The sequence below is a fragment of the Heterodontus francisci genome, chromosome 2, assembly GCF_036365525.1.
Source record: "Heterodontus francisci isolate sHetFra1 chromosome 2, sHetFra1.hap1, whole genome shotgun sequence".
NCBI classification, from domain to species: Eukaryota; Metazoa; Chordata; class Chondrichthyes; order Heterodontiformes; family Heterodontidae; genus Heterodontus; species Heterodontus francisci.
The window spans coordinates 220,826,566-220,844,177 of record NC_090372.1 but is presented as its reverse complement, the minus strand read 5'-3'; the positions used below and the strand labels follow the sequence as shown (position 1 = coordinate 220,844,177).

Genomic DNA, 17,612 nt, shown 5'->3' with positions numbered 1-17,612 from the left:
TGGGTGCAGTGAGGCCATGGAGATATTTAAACAAAAGAGCAAGAACGGTAAACTTGAGTCATGTACTAGCAGCCCATGCAGCCCAGCGAAGGCAGATGTGAGGGTTGAGCAGGCAAGTTCCAGTAAAGTGTCTCAATATTTTGGACAACATACCAATCCACTCTCTGTCGTGGAATGGTACAACATGGAAATCCCCAGGCACTGACCTTCAGATCTCTGGCCATAGAAACGGGAAGGAGTTATAGAGGGAGGTAGTTTTTAAAAAAAAAAAGGATCTTTCAGGAACAAGTGTCTAAGGAAAATCTTCCTCTGCAAATTTTTCCACTTTGCATTAAGTTTCTGTGCCCATGTCATTGATGTAAATTAGGAACAACTCTGCGCTCTGGTACACTCTGCTCAGGACTTCCACAACCCAACAGAACTCGAAGGATATTGATAAGAAACTGGGAGTGTGTTTGCTTTCAACCCAAAGCTATGCATTTCCCTTTTTAAAAATTACTCTGGGGCCCTTCTGATGGCTCATAGAGTAAATCAGCTGTGTACAGATGGTCCAGGGAGGCCATGGAGTCATTCGTTCTTTTGGACAATTTTTGCTGGCATTTTCTCTCGTTCCTATCCCCAGCATATTGATGACACAGGAGATCAGTTATTCATGAACCTATATTACATTCTCATTAATATAATTGTCTTGTGTAATCATTCTTGTATTGGCCATGTGTATATCCTTCCCATCACAAAGAGCATACTTCCATGCTTAACATCTCTCACCTCCCTTCCTACCTCAGTCCCTCTGCCACTGAAGCCTTCAGCCATGCCTTTGTTACCCCCAGAGTTGATTATTCCAACGCACTCCTTGTTGGCCTACAGTTCTCCATAGTATCTATTTTGTCTAAAGCTCTTCTGCCCACTGTCCTGTTGCGCACCAATTCCCAGTTGTCTATCACCTCTGTCCTCATTGACCTGCTTGGATCCCCATTCTCCAGCATCTCGAGTTGAAAAGTCTGTGTCCTTTCCTCCTTTTCTTTAAAACTCTACATGACAGTCCCCCCCCCCCCTCCCCCCCCCCAACACATCACCCTCCCCAGACGTTCCATCTGTCTGACTCAAGAGTTGTGTTTCCCCTCCTCCCTATGCTGCCCTGTGAATTCTCTGTCCAAAATCCACCTTTAAGACTTCTCAAAACCCATCTCTTTGAAGCTGCTGGTCAATTCCTTTAATCTCTCCTTTTCCAGATCAGTATCCATTCGCCATTGTGTAATGTTAAATATTCTCTATATATAAAAGTTGTCATGATCTATATCATTGAGGTGGTCAGAGTGTGCTTTATAATCACCGATTAAGCACTTAGAATCATTGATTCATTGACAGCATTATAGTTTTTTCATCTCATCCTTATATCAGTAGAATATTGCATTTTAATCATTGATTATTCACCAATATAATCATGAATATCAGACGTGTGATATATGTCTGAAGTTGGATTTTGTACATGTGGTTGTAAGAAGTGTTACTATAGACTGGTCCTCTCAATCTCCCATGCAGTAGCATACAGTAAATTGGAGAATACCAACTCGTTAACAAAAACAGAAAATGCTGGAAATACTCAGCTGGTCTGACAGCATCTGTGGAGAGAGAGACACACAGAGGCCGGGATTTTGTCCGGGCGACGGGTTACGACGTCTGGGGGACAAAGTGACAGAGAACCCCGCGTTGCCTCTTCTGTGGGAGGCCCGCTGAATCAAGCACCAATTAGGCACTTACTGGACAGTAGCGGGTCTTCCACAGGGTGGAGGACCCCAGCAACAGAAATCCAGCCCTCTGAGAGCTACCAGACAATCGGAGGCTGGTAGCTCTTTCACTGAGCAGCACCACTGCGGACCACCACTCGTCCCCCCCCCCCCCCCCCCCCTCGGCTTTAGGAAGAAGAGGCTGAGGCTTTCATGTAAACACATTCATAAGCTGTTTGTCAAAAAACAACGCATAAAAAAACACTGCAGTAGGTAAATGTAATCATGGTATTGTGAAATTTATGCCCGTACAGTCATTTACGACACAGAAGGAGGTCATTCAGCTCATCCAATCTGTGCTGGCCCTTGATAGAGCAATCCAGTCAGTCCTGCTCCCCGCCCGATCGCTGTATTATTGCCAGTTTATTTCCATCAGTTGCTTCGTTGTCTCAGCTTTTGCCACCCTCGTGGGCAATGTTTAGGTCATTACCACTCGCTGCGTAAAAAAAAAAAAATTCTTCCTCACATTGCCCCTGCATCTCTTGCCCAAAACCTTCAATCTGTGTCCCCTAGTCCTGGTACCATCAGCTGATGAAACCAGCTTTTCTTTGTCTAATTTATCTAAGCCTGTCATAATCTTGTACACCTCTATCAAATCTCTGCTCAATTTCCTTTGTTCCAGGGAGAATAAACCCAGATTCTCCAACCTAACCTCGTAACTAAAATCCCTCATTCCTGGAATCATTCAGGTAAATCTGCTCTTCACCCTGTTGAGGACCCTCATGATCTTCCTAAAGTGTGGTGACCTGAACTGGGCGCAATACCCCAGTTGTGGCCTAACCAGAGTTTTATAAAGGTTCGGCATAACTTCTCTGCTTTTGTAAGTTGAATTTGAATTTTTGATTTTTTTTTAACTTTTTATAAATGCTGACTTTTTGGACATTAAAATTTCAGCTAATGGTGCTAGTGGGGCGGGGGTGTTAGAAATTAAATTTCAAGTTTTCATATGAAAGGTTTTCATAAAGTGCTTTGAACAAATTACAGAGAAAAGGCCCCCAGTGATTAGAGTGTTCAATTAATGGCCAGTTCTTATTATAAATATTTATAATATATAGCAGATTGCCATACAGTTGTGTGTATGAATAAAAACAGCAATTAAGGCTTTATTAAAGGAAACTTGCTCAGACGTAATATTTCACAAGACTAAGATGGATGACCACATGTAAGTTGCTATTTTTCTCCTGTTGATCAGCTCCATATTGCTGCAGCAAATGGGTATACGGAAGCTGCTGAACTGCTACTGGGTCACAAAGCTAAAGTGAATTTGAAGGACGCTGATGGCTGGGAACCGCTGCATGCCGCAGCATGTTGGGGACAGGTCAGTGCATTTAACGACAGGGAAACAGATTAACATTACTTCTGTACAGCGCTATTTACTGGGGGATCAGGTTTGGGGGAGGTTTGCCCTGTATTGGCAGAATCGGGTGTGGGGAAGGAGTGTCCGCAATGTAAGTATCCAGTTGTAGTAACAAACACCTCTGACTGTTACAGGTTCATATGGTGGAACTGCTGGTGGGCCACGGAGGCAGTCTAAATGCCAGATCCTTCTTGGACGAGACTCCAATAGGTATGGGGCACTTCTGAGTGCCTATCACATTATCTTTACAGCTGGCAGCCTGTCATACATACTTAGAAACATAGAAAATAGAAGCAGGAGTAGGCCATTCGGCCCTTCGAGCCTGCTCCACCATTCATTATGATCATGGCTGATCATCCAAGTCAGTAACCTGTTCCCACTTTCGCCCCATACCCTTTGATCCCTTTAGACCCAAGAGCTATATCTAACTCCTTAGACACTTCCTAGCAAGATCTCAGTACAGAACAAAGCTCTCCTGCACCAAGGATGTCCAGATGGTCACGTCAGTGAATTAGTAATCTAGAAGCCTAGGTTGATGCTCTGAGGATGTTGGTTCAAATACCACCATGATAGTTGAAAGCTAGTCTCAGGTGCCAGGAAACTATCAATTGTCACCAAAACCCATATGGTTCACTGCCCTTTAGGGAAGGAAATCTGCCGTTCTTACCTGGTCAGGCCTACATGTGACTCCAGACCCACAGCAATGTGGTTGACTCTTAACTGCCCTCTGAAATGGCTTAACAAATCACTACATTATTACGGGCAATTAGGGACGGGCAACAAATGCTGGCCTTACCAATGACGTCCCCATCCTAGCTTTTCTAGTATCTCCTCTTTATCAATTTTTTAGCCATCCAGTGTCTCAGCTACCTCCTCCTTTGCTATGACTTTGGCAGCATCTTCCTTGGTAAAGACAAATGTAAAGTATCATTTAGTACTTCAGCCATGCCCCCTGACTCTGTGTGTAAATGCCCTTTTTGGTCCCTAATCAGCCCTATTCCTCTTTTTTTCTATCTATATGACTATAGAAAGCATTTGGATTCCCTCTTATGTTAGCTGCCAGTCTCTTCTCACTCTCTCTTTGATTTTCTTATTTCTTTTTTCACTTCCCATCTGAACTTTCTATATTCAGCCTGGTATTATCTTGTATTATCAACCTGCCATCTGTCATACACACCCTTTTTCTGCTTCATCTTACTCTCTATCTCTTTTATCACCCTGGGGGCTCTTGCCTTGTTTATCCTACCTTTGTCCCTCGTGGGAAAAATACCTCAACTGTACCCGAACTATCTTCTCTTTAAAATCAGTCCATTGATCGATTACAGTTTTGACTACCGCGCTTCGATTCCAGTTTTTCCTGGGCCAGATCAATTCTCACCCCATTGAAATTGGCCCTCCACTAATTAATTATTTTTACTCTGGATTGCTCCTTGTCCCTTTCCATAGTTAACCTAAACCTTAAGGTACTATGATGACTGTTCCCTCAATGTTCCCCAGCTGACACTTGTTCCACTTGTCTCACCTCATTCTGTAGAACCAGATCCAGCAATCCCTCTTTTCTTATTGGTCTGGAAACATACTGATCTAGAAAATTCTCCTGAACACAGTTTAGAAACTCTTTTCTACTCACTTCCCCAACCCCCTCCCCGACCCGCTCTCTGTCCTTCACACTATTACTCTCCCAGTCTATATAATTAACATTATAACTGTTCTATATCTTTTTCACCTCTCTGTAATTTCCTTGCAAGTTAGTTCCTCTATTTTTCCCTATTAGTTGGAGGCCTATAGAATACACCCAGTAGTGTAATGGTACTTCCATTGTTTCTTTTCTGTAACCAAATAGATTCTGTCCTTCACCTCTATGACATCCTCTCCAGCACTGTAATATTATCTTTAATCGATACTGCCACCCCTCCTCCTTTCTTTCCTTCCCTATCCTTCCTGAATATCTTGTATCCAGGAATATTTAGTACCCAGTCCTGCCCTTTTTTGAGCCAGGTCTCTGTTATCGCCACATCATGCCCCTACTTGGTTATCTGCACCTTCAGCTCACCAACCTTATTTACCACATTTGTGAGTTCACATACATGCACTGTAAACCTAATTTAGACCTTATTGCATTCCCTCTTACTCTGACCCCACCTATTACCTTATTATTCCTCACTCTAGTGCTCTCTGTCTCTCCCAATTCTCTGTGCACCTTGTTTTTTTTCTCTGTTACCTCCTAGTTCACATTCTCCTGCCAAGCTAGTTTAAACCCTCCCTATAGCACTAGCAAACGGCTCCAAAAGGGCATTGGTCCTGGTACTGTTCAGGTGCTACAGGTCCCATCTCCCCTAGAACTGGTCACTTCCCCTCTGAACTTTCTATATTCAGCCTGGTTCTCACTTGTATTATCAACCTGCCATCTGTCATACACACCCTTTTTCTGCTTCATCTTACTCTCTATCTCTTTTATCATCCTGGGGGCTCTTGCCTTGTTTATCCTACCTTTGTCCCTCGTGGGAAAAATACCTCAACTGTACCCGAACTATCTTCTCTTTAAAATCAGTCCATTTTCCCTCCAGTTTGATTCAAATTCACAGTTGGTGTTGCTCTGCTCTGGGCTCCTCCTTTTGCCTGACTATGTAACGATTATTTGTAGTTGTATTAATTAGTTTAGCAAGTTAAGCTTTAAATTTGATACAGTACTTTATAGTTTCCCGATCCTAGTTTAAACCACTGCCCTATTTTAGAAAAAGAAACCTTAATACTCAACAACTAATCACCCACCTGCTGTCCTGTGACATCACTCCTTGCTTTTTGTTGTAATACACCGTGGAAGCTCCGCAGCCACTGCTGGTGACTCGGATCAGGTTCACACTGTTCCCCATTCTCTCTCTCTCATTCTCCGCCGTTCCTGTGTATGGTACAGAATGTGGGATGATCAGGCCTTTGTTCCCAGAGAGCCGAAGTGATTGTCTTGTATGGTGATGTTGCTGGCAGATGATCTCAGCACTGAGTAGTGAGCTATTTTGCATTGACACCTTGTCATTCTCCTCTCTCCCTTCTGAGCTCGTCCGCTTTCATATCAACGCATTTTAAGTTATTATCAAATAAGGAAATGTTACTTGCTGCCATTGAAGTTTTTTCTCCAGTTCTCGTGTGATGACTGAGTGAATTGCCAATTCAGCAGTTTCTGCAAGAAATGTCCATTATCATGTTCTGACTATTATCAACGTTATATTATCGTATTCCTACGGTATCAACATGGGCCTCACATTTCAGCATATATGTAATTTTGTAACATTATTTTTACAGTGATGAATCCGTATTCTTCGTGTTGGCAGTTCTGCTTACTCCTCTGAATTTAGTCTCTCCTAACTTGGTGGTGTTTTTGATTAGAGATTGTAATTCCAGGTCATTTATGTACACCAGGAGCAGGAAAGGTCACTGCGTAAACCTCTGGAGCACCCTCTTTTTTTTTTCCCCAAATCGCCAATGGTAACCGAGGTCCTGTTACATCTAACTTTTGCTTATTTGAGCAATTGTTGCCCAGGCCTCAATTTGTGAAGCAGATCCTCGTGCAGTACTTTCAGAGATTTTTATGGACATCAAGGTACATACTCCATATGCCCTTCTCCCGATCACTGAACAATGTCACCCTAATTCTCTAGTCAAGCTAAACTTGTCCCAACATGTCTGCCATGTTCATGTAGTCTAGTTGTACCTCATAGCTTCCCACTCAGAGACCTGACATGGAAATGCTACACTACAGAGTGGTGGGATGTTCTATGGCTGCGATTCCTTACAACTTGAACTCCTGATTTATGGACACACGAGAAAAAAATTACAAAGTCGTTGTAAGGGGAGCTAGGTCACAATGATGTGTTGGGAGATGAGGGAGTATCCCTATGTAGTCTCCCTAGAGCTTATATTGGTACCTGTCTTTCGCAGGCAGGAAAAGCTGTCAGACTAACAATTCTGTTTTAACAGATTCATTTCACTTACTGTCTGGAAACTGGCATAATCCTGTCCCCTAATAACATTACCCTGTCACATCAGCTGACGAGGCGAAACCACATTGAATGTTGGTTCAGGCAGTATTGTACTGCTGGATAGCTTGTGACTAAATGCCTGTCCTTCCAACCAATGAAGGCTCGAACACTGGAGTAAGATAACACAGTAACATAGCATTCGGAAGCTATATGTCTATATACTCGCAAAGAGGAGACTCATCAGATATTTCCAGGGATTTGGTACAAATCCCCTGGGAACAGTGTACTTGAAGCCCCCTTGGGTGGTTTACACACTTACACTAGAACAGAGGCATCCTCATGAGCATCAACTATTGTGACATACCTTGGCCTCTCACGAATGTTAACTTGAAAAAACCCGATTCCTCCAGTCTGTAGTCAGAGCCTTGCATGCTCAGCATGTTGCCTCCTGCCCTTCGCATACCTAACCCTTTTACCCTCGGCTCTCCAATCCTTGCTATGTGCTCATGCATATTGTCATGGATATGAGTTGATGGTTTCCAGCGCACAGTACTGTACTCCTCACAGAAAACCACCTGCCACTTTAGCCCCTTCACATCCGACCATGCCAGGGGCACATCTAGTAGCTAACCAGTCATGACTGACAGGTGATGATGAGGCAGGACACGAATGAAGGATTAGCAGGTGTTAGAATGCCCCAGGTGGGTTTCAAAAGTGTCAAAAGGATCAAAACTGGTACAGTTTGTAACCTTGCAAACCAGTAAAGGCCAACAACTTGCAAGAGAGTTCACAGCCCAGATCATTGCTGGACCCCATACATTAAACAGCCAGCCCAACCAATTGGATTAGTCATCCCATAATACCATTCCAATCACTGGTCGCTGCACAGGGGTTACAGCCATCCCATAATACTGGCCCAATCACTGGTCCTGTCCAATTTGGTAATGGACCATTGATTAAACAACTACACTAAGGTGGGTATTTGCTGCTTCACCTAACCAAGCCCACAGTTCTGAGGGAGCGCTGCACTGTCGCAGTGGTCCTAGATTGCCCCACAAAGGGAAACATCCTCTCAGTATCTACTCTGTCAAGCCCTCTCAGAATCTAACATGTTTAATAAGATCCCCTCTCCTTCTAAACTCCAATGAGTATAAGGCAAACCTGCTCAACCTTTCCTCTTAAGACATTCTTTTCATCCCAGGAATCAATCTAGTGAGCCTCCTCTGAACTGCCTCCTATGCAAGTATATCCCTTCTTAAATAAGGAGACCAAAAGTATAAGCAGTACTCTAGGTGCGGTCTCACCAATGCCCTGCACAGTTGTAGCAATTCGTCGCTACTTTTATACTCCATCCCCCCTGCAATAAAAGCCAGCATACAATTTGCCTTCCTAATTACTTGCTGTACCTGCATGCTAACTTATTGTGATTCATGTACGAGGACACCCAGATCCCTCTATCTCTCAACATTCTGCAGTCTCTCTATATTTAAACAATATTTTACTTTCCTATTTTTCTTACCAGTGATTAACCTCACATTTTCCACATTTTTCTCCATCTGCCAAATTTTTGCCCACTTAATCTATTTATATCACTTTGCAGACTCTGTGTCCTCCTCACAACTTGCTTTCCTGCCTATCTTTGTATCGTCTGCAAATTTGGTTACAAAACACTCTGTCCCTTCATCCAGGTTATTAATATAGATTGTAAATAGTTGAGGCCCCAGCACTGATCCTGTGGCACTCCACTAGTTACAATTTGCCAACATGAAAAGGCCCCATTTATCCGGACTCTCTCTTTCCTGTTAGCCAGTCCTCTATCCGTGCTAATATACTACCCCCAACACCATGATCTCTTGTGTAGTAATCTTTTATGTGGCACTTTACTGAATACCTTTTGGAAATCCAAATACACTATATCTACTGGTCCCCCCCTTATCCACCCTGCTTGTTGCATCCTCAAACAACTCTCATAATTTTTTTTTATTCATTCGGGGTTTGTGGGCGTCACTGGCCAGGCCAGCATTTATTGCCCATCCCTAATTGCTCTTGAGAAGGTGGTGGTGAGCTACCGCCTTGAGCTGCTGCAGTCCTTGGGGTGAAAGTACACCAACAGTGATGTTGGGGAGGGAGTTCCAGGATTTTGACCCAGTGACAGTGAAGGAATGGCAATATAGTTCCAAGTCAGGATGGTGTGTGACTTGTAGAGGAACTTGCAGGTGGTGGTGTTCCCATGCATCTGGTGCCCTTGTCCTTCTAAGTGGTAAAGGTCATGGGTTTGGAAGGTGCTCTTGAAGGAGCCTCAGTGAGCTGCTGCAGTGCATCTTGTAGATCTAACTTGTGTACAGCGCATTGCACTTTTGAACTACAAGAAAGCCCCCAGTGAGTTAACATCCGTAGCACTTAAAGTAGCCAGAAGCGCTGCACAAAGAACAGCCAGGTGCTGCGCAGATGACTACTGGCAACACCTATGCAGTCGTATTCAGCTGGCCCCCGACACGGGGAACATCAGAGGAATGTATCTTGGCATTAAGAGAGCTTTTGGGCCAACCATCAAGAAGATCGCCCCCCTCAAATCTAAATCAGGGGACACAATCACTGACCAACGCAAACAAATGGACCGCTGGGTAGCGCACTACCTAGAACTGTACTGCAGCGAGAATGCTGTCACTGAGACTGCCCTCAATGCAGCCCAGTCTCTGCCAGTCATGGATGAGCTGGACGAACAGCCAACAAAATCCGAACTCAGTGATGCCATTGATTCTCTAGCCAGCGGAAAAGCCCCTGGACAGGACGGCATTACCCCTGAAATAATCAAGAGTGCCAAGCCTGCTATACTTTCAGCACTTTACGAACTGCTTTGCCTATGCTGGGATGAGGGAGCAGTACCACAGGACATGTACGATGCCAATATCATCACACTCTCAGAACAAGGGTGACCGCGGTGACTGCAACAACTACCGTGGAATCTCCCTGCTCAGCATAGTGGGGAAAGTTTTCGCTCGAGTCGTTTTAAATAGACTCCAGAAGCTGACTGAGCGCGTCTACCCTGAGGCACAGTGTGGCTTTCAAGCAGAGAGATCCACCATTGACATGCTGTTCTCCCTTCACCAGTTACAGGGGAAATGCCGTGAACAACAGATGCCCCTCTATGTTGCTTTCATAGATCTCACCAAAGCCTTTGAACTCGTCAGCAGATGTGGTCTCTTCAGACTACTAGAAAGCTACTAAGTATCATCACCTCATTACATGGCCATATGAAAGGCACAATTCATCATAACGGTGCCTCATCAGACCCCTGTCCTATCCTGTGTGGCGTGAAACAGGGCTGTGTTCTCGCACCCACACTGTTTGGGATCTTCTCACTGCTGCTCTCACATGCGTTCAAGTCTTCAGAAGGAAATTTCCTCCACACAAGATCAGATGGCAGGTTGCTCAACCTTGCCCGTCTGAGAGCAAAGTCCAAAGTACGGAAAGTCCTCATCAGGATACTCCTCTTTGCTGACGATGCTGCATTAACATCCCGCACAGAAGAGTGTCTGCAGAGACTCATCGACAGGATTGCGGCTGCCTGCAACGAATTTGACCTAACCATCAGCCTCAAAAAAATTAACGTCATGGGACAGGTGTCAGAAATGCTCCATCCATCAAATCGGCAACCACGCTCTGGAAGTGGTTCAAGAGTTCACCTACCTAGACTCAACTATCACCAGTAACCTGTCTCTCGATGCAGAAATCAACAAGTGCATGGGAAAGGCATCCTTGGAGGGCGTGGGTGTGGGAAAATGGCGCACTGACACGGAACACAAAAGTCAGAGTGTTTCAAGCCTGTGTCCTCAGTACCTTGCTCTACGGCAGGGAGGCCTGGACAACGTATGTCAGCCAAGAGCAGTGTCTCGATTTATTCCATCTTCACTGCCTCCGAAGAATCCTTGGCATCAGGTGGCAGGACTGTATCTCCAATGCAGAAGTTCTCGAGGCAGCCAACACCCCCAGCATATATACCCTACTGAGCCAGCGGCGCATGAGATGGGTTGGCCATGTGAGCCGCATTGAAGATGGCAGGATCCCCAAGGACTCTTTGTACAGCGAGCTCGTCACTGGTATCAGACCCACTGGCCGTCCATGTCTCTGCTTTAAAGACGTCTGCAAACGCGACATGAGGTCCTGTGACATTGACCACAAGTCATAGGAGTCAGTTGCCAGTGATCGCCAGAGCTGGCAGACAGCTATAAAGGCGGGGCTAAAGAGTGGTGAGTCGAAGAGACTTAACAGTTGGCAGGAAAAAAGACAGAAGCACAAGGAGAGAGCCAATTGTGTAACAGCCCCGACAACCAATTTTATCTGCAGCGCCTGTGGAAGAGTCTGTCACCCTAGAATTGGCCTTTATAGCCACTCCAGGCGCTGCTTCACAAACCACTGACCACCTCCAGGCGCATACCCATTGTCGCTCGAGACTAGGAGGCCAAAGAAGAAGACTGTGCATCGGTGGTGAAAAGAGTGAATATTGAAGGTGGTGGATGGGATGTCAATCAAGCAGGCTGCTTTGTCCTGGATAGTGTCGAGCATCTTGAGTGTTGTTGGAGCTGCCCTCCTCCAGGCAAGTGGAGAGTATTCCATCACACTCCTGACTTGTGCCTTGTAGATGGTGGACAGGCATTGGTGAGTCCGCAGGTGAGTTACTCACCGCAGAATTTCCAGCTTCTGACCTGCTGTTGTAGCCACAGCGTTTGTGTGGCTGGTCCAGTTCAGTTTCTGATCAATGGTGACCCCCAGGATGTTGATAGTGGGGGATTCAGCGATGATAATGCGATTGGACGTCATGGGGAGATGGTTAGATTCTCTCTTGGTTGAGATGGTCATTGCCCGTCACTTGTGTGGCGGGAATGTTGCTTGCTGCTTATCAGCCCAAGCCTGGATGTTATCCAGGACTTGTTGCATATGGACATGAGCTGCTTCAGTATCTAAGGAGTCGTGAATGGTGTTGAACATTGTACAATCATTAGAGAACATTCCCACTTCTGACCTTATGATGGAGGGAAGGTCATTGATGAAGCAGTTGAAGATGGTTGGGCCTAGGACACTACCCTGAGGAACTCCTGCAGTGATGTTCTGGGACTGAGATGATTGACCTCCAATAACCACAACTGTCTTCCTTTGTGCTAGTTATGACTCCAACCAGCGGAGATTTTTCCCCAATTCCCATTGACTCCAGTTTTGATGCCATACTTGGTCAAATGCTGCCTTGATGTCAAGGGCAGTCACTCTTACCTCACCTCTGGAGTTCAGCTCTTTTGTCCATAAGAACACCATCTGCAAGTTCCCGCCAAACCACACACCATCCTGACTTGGAACTACATCGCTGTTCCTTCACTGTTGCTGGGTCAAAATCCTGAAACTCCCTTCCGAACAGCACTGTTGGTGTACCTTCACCCCAAGGACTGCAGTGGTTCAAGAAGGCGGCTCACCACCACCTTCTCAAGCGCAATTAAGGATGGGCAATAAATGCTGTCCTAGCCAGCAACACCCACATCCCCTGAATGAATAAATAAAAAAAAATTGTCGAACACAATTTCCAAGCTCGTTGTATTATGATTTCCTAAATATCCTGCTGCTATTTCCTTAATGATGGATTCCTGCATTTCCCCAATGACAGATGTTGGTCTAACTGGTCTATAGTTTCCTGCTTTCTATCTCCCACCTTTCTTGAATAGAGGTGTTACATTTGTGGTTTTCCAGTCCGCTGGGACCTTTCCAGAATCTAGAGAATTTTGGAAAATTACAATGAAATGCATCCACTATCTCTGCAGCGCTTATTTTAAGACCCTAGCATGCAGGCCATCAGGTCCAGGGGACTTGTCAGCCTTTAGTCCCATTAGTTTTCCTAGTACTTTTTCTCTAGTGATTGTTTTAAGTTTCTCCTCCCTTTTGCTTCTTGACTTTCTACTATTCTTGGGATGCTTTTTGTCTTCTACTGTGAAGACATACAAAATATTTATTCCAAGTCTTTGCCATTTCCTTGTTTCCCATTAATTCCCCAGTTTCATCCTCTAAGGGTCAACATTCAGTTTAGCTGCTCTCTTCCTTTTTATACATTTGTCGATGGTCTTGCTGACTCTTTTCATGTTTCATACTAGCTTACTCTCATACTCTAACTTCTTTTTTTTAGTCATCCTTTACTGGTTTCTCAAATTTTCCCAATCTTCTGGCCTTCCATTAATCTTTGCAGCATTATAGGCCTTTTTTTTTCAATTTGATACCATCCTTAATTTCCTTAGTTAGCCATGGATGGTGCATCCTTCTCATAGAGTCTTTCTTTCTCAGTGGAATATATCTCTGTTCAGTTATGAAATATTTCCTTTAAATGTTTGCAACTGTTTCTGTACTGTCTTACCTTTTAAACTGTTATCCCATTCTGCTTTAGACAACTCTGTCTTCATACCCTTGTAGTTGCCTTTATTTAAGTTTAAGACACTAGTTTCAGACCTAGGTTTCTCAATTCGTCATGTTATGATCTCTCTTCCCTAGAGAATTCTTTACTATCAGATCATCATTAATCCTGTCTCATTGCACATTACCAAGTCCAAAATAGTTTGTTCCACAGTGTATTGTTCTACGAAACTGTCCCGAATGCACTCTATGAACTTGTCCTCAGTGCTACCTTTGCCAAGTTGATTTGTCCAATCTATATGAAGATTAAAATCGCCCATGATTATTGCAGTACCTTTCTTACAAGCCCCATTATTTCTTGATTTATACTCTACTACAGTGTAAACTGCAAGCTGTTCTTTTGGGCCTCCTTATCTCGAGAGACAATGGATACGCGCCTGGAGGTGGTCAGTGGTTTGTGAAGCAGCGCCTGGAGTGGCTATAAAGGCCAATTCTGGAGTAACAGGCTCTTCCACAGGTGCTGCAGAGAAATTTGTTTGTTGGGGCTGTTGCACAGTTGGCTCTCCCCTTGCGCCTCTGTCTTTTTTCCTGCCAACTACTAAGTCTCTTTGACTCGCCACAATTTAGCCCTGTCTTTATGGCTGCCCGCCAGCTCTGGCGAATGCTGGCAACTGACTCCCACGACTTGTGATCAATGTCACACGATTTCATGTCGCGTTTGCAGACGTCTTTATAACGGAGACATGGACGGCCGGTGGGTCTGATACCAGTGGCGAGCTCGCTGTACAATGTGTCTTTGGGGATCCTGCCATCTTCCATGCGGCTCACATGGCCAAGCCATCTCAAGCGCCGCTGACTCAGTAGTGTGTATAAGCTGGGGATGTTGGCCGCTTCAAGGACTTCTGTGTTGGAGATATAGTCCTGCAAGCTGTTAGGGGCCCTATAAACTACTCCCACCAGGGACTTCTTTCCCTTGCTATTTCTTATCTCCACCCAAACTGATTCTATATCTCGATCTTTTGAGACAAGATTATTTCTCACTTCTGATCTCATCCTTTATTAACAGATCCTCCCCCACCTCCTTTACATTTCTTCTGATCCTTTCAAAATGTCAAATCCCCTTGAATATTCAGTTCCCAACCTTTGTCATCTTGCAACCAAGTCTTTATAATGGCTATTATGTCATATTCATTTATTTCTATTTTTGCCATCAATTCACCTGTCTTGGAACAAATTGATCGATAAAGAGCCTTTAATTCTGTCTTTTAACCAGTTTTCCCCATTCTGACACTATTTACTGGCGTACTGTTATGTTTGTACGCTCTCTCCCTTCCTATCACCCTCTGGTTATGATTACCCGGATCACTACTGTGCATAATTGCCATGTCCTTTTTGTTAACTCTCTAAATTTCCCCTAATCTGAACCCTCCCCCTTTCTCAGTCTTGCCTATGTTGTTGGTACCTACGTGGCGCATGACAACTGGATTCTTCCCCTCCCACTCCAAGTTCCTCTCCAGCCCTGAGGAGATACCCTTAACCCTGGCATCGGGCAGGCAACACAAACATTACAACAGTTGTTACTTTTTGGAAGTACTTAAATGGCTGTCAAGCTCTTTGGGACCTCCTGAGGTGGTGAAAGATGCAATGCAGTGTCCTTGGCTGAACCATCTTCAGCTTCTTCGTCAGTAGCCTTCCCTCCGTAAGGGCAGAAGTGGGGATGTTCACTGTCGATTGCACAACGTTCAGTGCAAGACCTTGGGTACTGAAGCAGCCCATATCCATATGCAGTAAGACCTGGACAACATTCAGGCTTGGGCTGATAAGTGAAAAGTAACATCTGTGCCACACAAGTGCCAGGCAATGACCATCTCAAACAGGAGAGAATCAAACCATCTCCCCTGATGTTGAACAGCATTACCATGTCTGAATCCAACACCACATGCATTCTGTGAGTCACCATTGACCAGAAACTGAACTGGAGTAGCCAGATAAATGCTGTGGCTACAAGAGCAGGTCAGAGGCAAGTAACTCACCTGACTCTCCGCTAGCCTGGATGGGTGCAGCTCCAACAACACTCAAGAAGCTAGACCCCATCCAGGACAAAGCAGCCCACTTGATTGGCACCCCATCCACAAATATTCACTCCCTCCATCACAGATGTACAGTGGCAGCAGTGTGTACCATCTACAAGATGCACTGTAGCAACTCACCAAGGTTCCTTCGTTAGCACCTGGGATTAAAGAACCCATTTTGCATTTTGTAACTGAAGCCTTTTATGGAAGCTGTTGCCAAGGGCATTTTGGAATGTATCGATAGCAGCTGAAGGACAAGGGCAGCAGATGCATGGGAACACCACCACCTGCAAGTTCCCCTCCAAGCCACACACCATCCTGACTTGGAACTATATCGCCGTTCCTTCACTGTCGCTGGGTCAAAATCCTGGAACTCCCTCCCTAACAGCACTGTGGATATACCCAGCCCACATGGACTGCAGCGGTTCAAGAAGGCAGCTCACCACCACCTTCTCAAGGGCACTTAGGGATGGGCAACAAATGCTGACCTGGCCAGCGATGTGTTCATCTCCAGAATTAATTTAAAAAGAGATTCTCTCAAAAGAAATTTGATAGCTCTTCCAAAGGGCCAGCATCTGCACAATGGGCCAAATGGCCTCCTACTGCTTAGTTTAGTTTAGTTTAGTGATACAGCACTGAAACAGGCCCTTCGGCCCACAGTCTGTGCCGACCATCAACCACCCATTTATACTAATCCTACACTAATTCCATATTCCTACCACATCCCCACCTGTCCCTATATTTCCCTACCACCTACCTATACTAGGGGCAATTGCTAATGGCAAATTTACCTATCAACCTGCAAGTCTTTTGGCTGTGGGAGGAAACCGGAGCACCCGGAGAAAACCCACGCAGACACAGGGAGAACTTGCAAACTCCACACAGGCAGTACCCAGAATTGAACCCGGGTCACTGGAGCTGTGAGGCTGCGGTGCTAACCACTGCGCCACTGTGCTGCCCATACTGTGTTGTATGGTTCAATGATTTTTCTTACAGGGTCTTTTTTTTATTATTTTGCTGTACTGTTATCTCATGCCCTGCATTCCATGAACTTACACCCCCAGCTCAACATTGTATCTGTGTTTACTGTGGGTGAGAGTTAAAAGCCTTCACTCATCTATGCTTATGGTAGCTGGAAGACAATGATAGAGATAAGCTTATCTGCAAGGATGCTAAGGCTACACAAAGAACAGGCAACTATCTTTACGACTCCAGAGGACGGAGTGTCTTTTCTGGTTTAGACACATTCCAAAATGCCCTTGGCAACCGATTCCATAAAAAGCTTTTGTTATGAAATGTAAAATGGGCTCTTTAATACGGCCCAGCACGTCCCAGGCCAGGGCTTGGCAACCAGGATGAAGTCAGTTAAATGAGTGCAGAGAGCCAATCGAACCTGGTCTCCTTATGTCAGTATCAGATGATGCGAGGGATTTACCAGCTGCCAGGCGGAGGAATATTTCATGGTGAAGGAATGACTTCAAAGCACAGTGACTGTTGCATAGTCAGTCACAGCAGCTTTCTTGTGTGCAGCAAGATCCCACATACAGCAATGGCCAATATGCCTGCAACAAAAACAAAATACTGCGGATGCTGGAAATCTGAAATAAAAACAGAAAATGCTGGAAATGCTCAGCAGGTCTGACAGAGCATCTATGGATAGAAAAATAGAGTTAACATTTCAAGTCTGTGACTTTTCATCATTCTGGGAGAGTTTTGATGAACGGTCATCGACCTTTCCACAGATGTTGCCTGACCTGCTGAGGATTTCCAGCGTTTTCTGTTTTAATGCCAATTTTTTTTATTCATTCATGAGATGTGGGCATCGCTGGCTAGGCCAGCATTTATGGCCCATCCCCAGTTGCCCTTGCGAAGGTGGTGGTGAGCTGCCTTCTTGAACCGCTGCAGTCCATGTGCGTTAGATACACCCACAGTGCTGTGATTTAGATTTAGAGATACAGCACTGAAACAGGCCCTTCGGCCCACCGAGTCTGTGCCGACCATTAATCACCCATTTATACTAATCCTATACTAA

At 45.0% G+C, this 17,612-nt stretch overlaps 1 protein-coding gene across 2 annotated transcripts in view; it reads left to right on the top strand.

Annotated features, from left to right (window-relative positions):
• ppp1r16a (protein phosphatase 1, regulatory subunit 16A) overlaps positions 1 to 17,612 on the top strand; it is a 185,123-nt gene that overhangs the window by 121,770 nt on the left and 45,741 nt on the right. For both annotated transcript variants that reach the window (XM_068016127.1, XM_068016117.1), the window contains 2 exons: positions 2,980 to 3,105; positions 3,279 to 3,354. In XM_068016127.1, the coding sequence (XP_067872228.1) occupies positions 2,980 to 3,105; positions 3,279 to 3,354 (202 nt within the window). The remainder of the gene's footprint in view (positions 1 to 2,979; positions 3,106 to 3,278; positions 3,355 to 17,612) is intronic.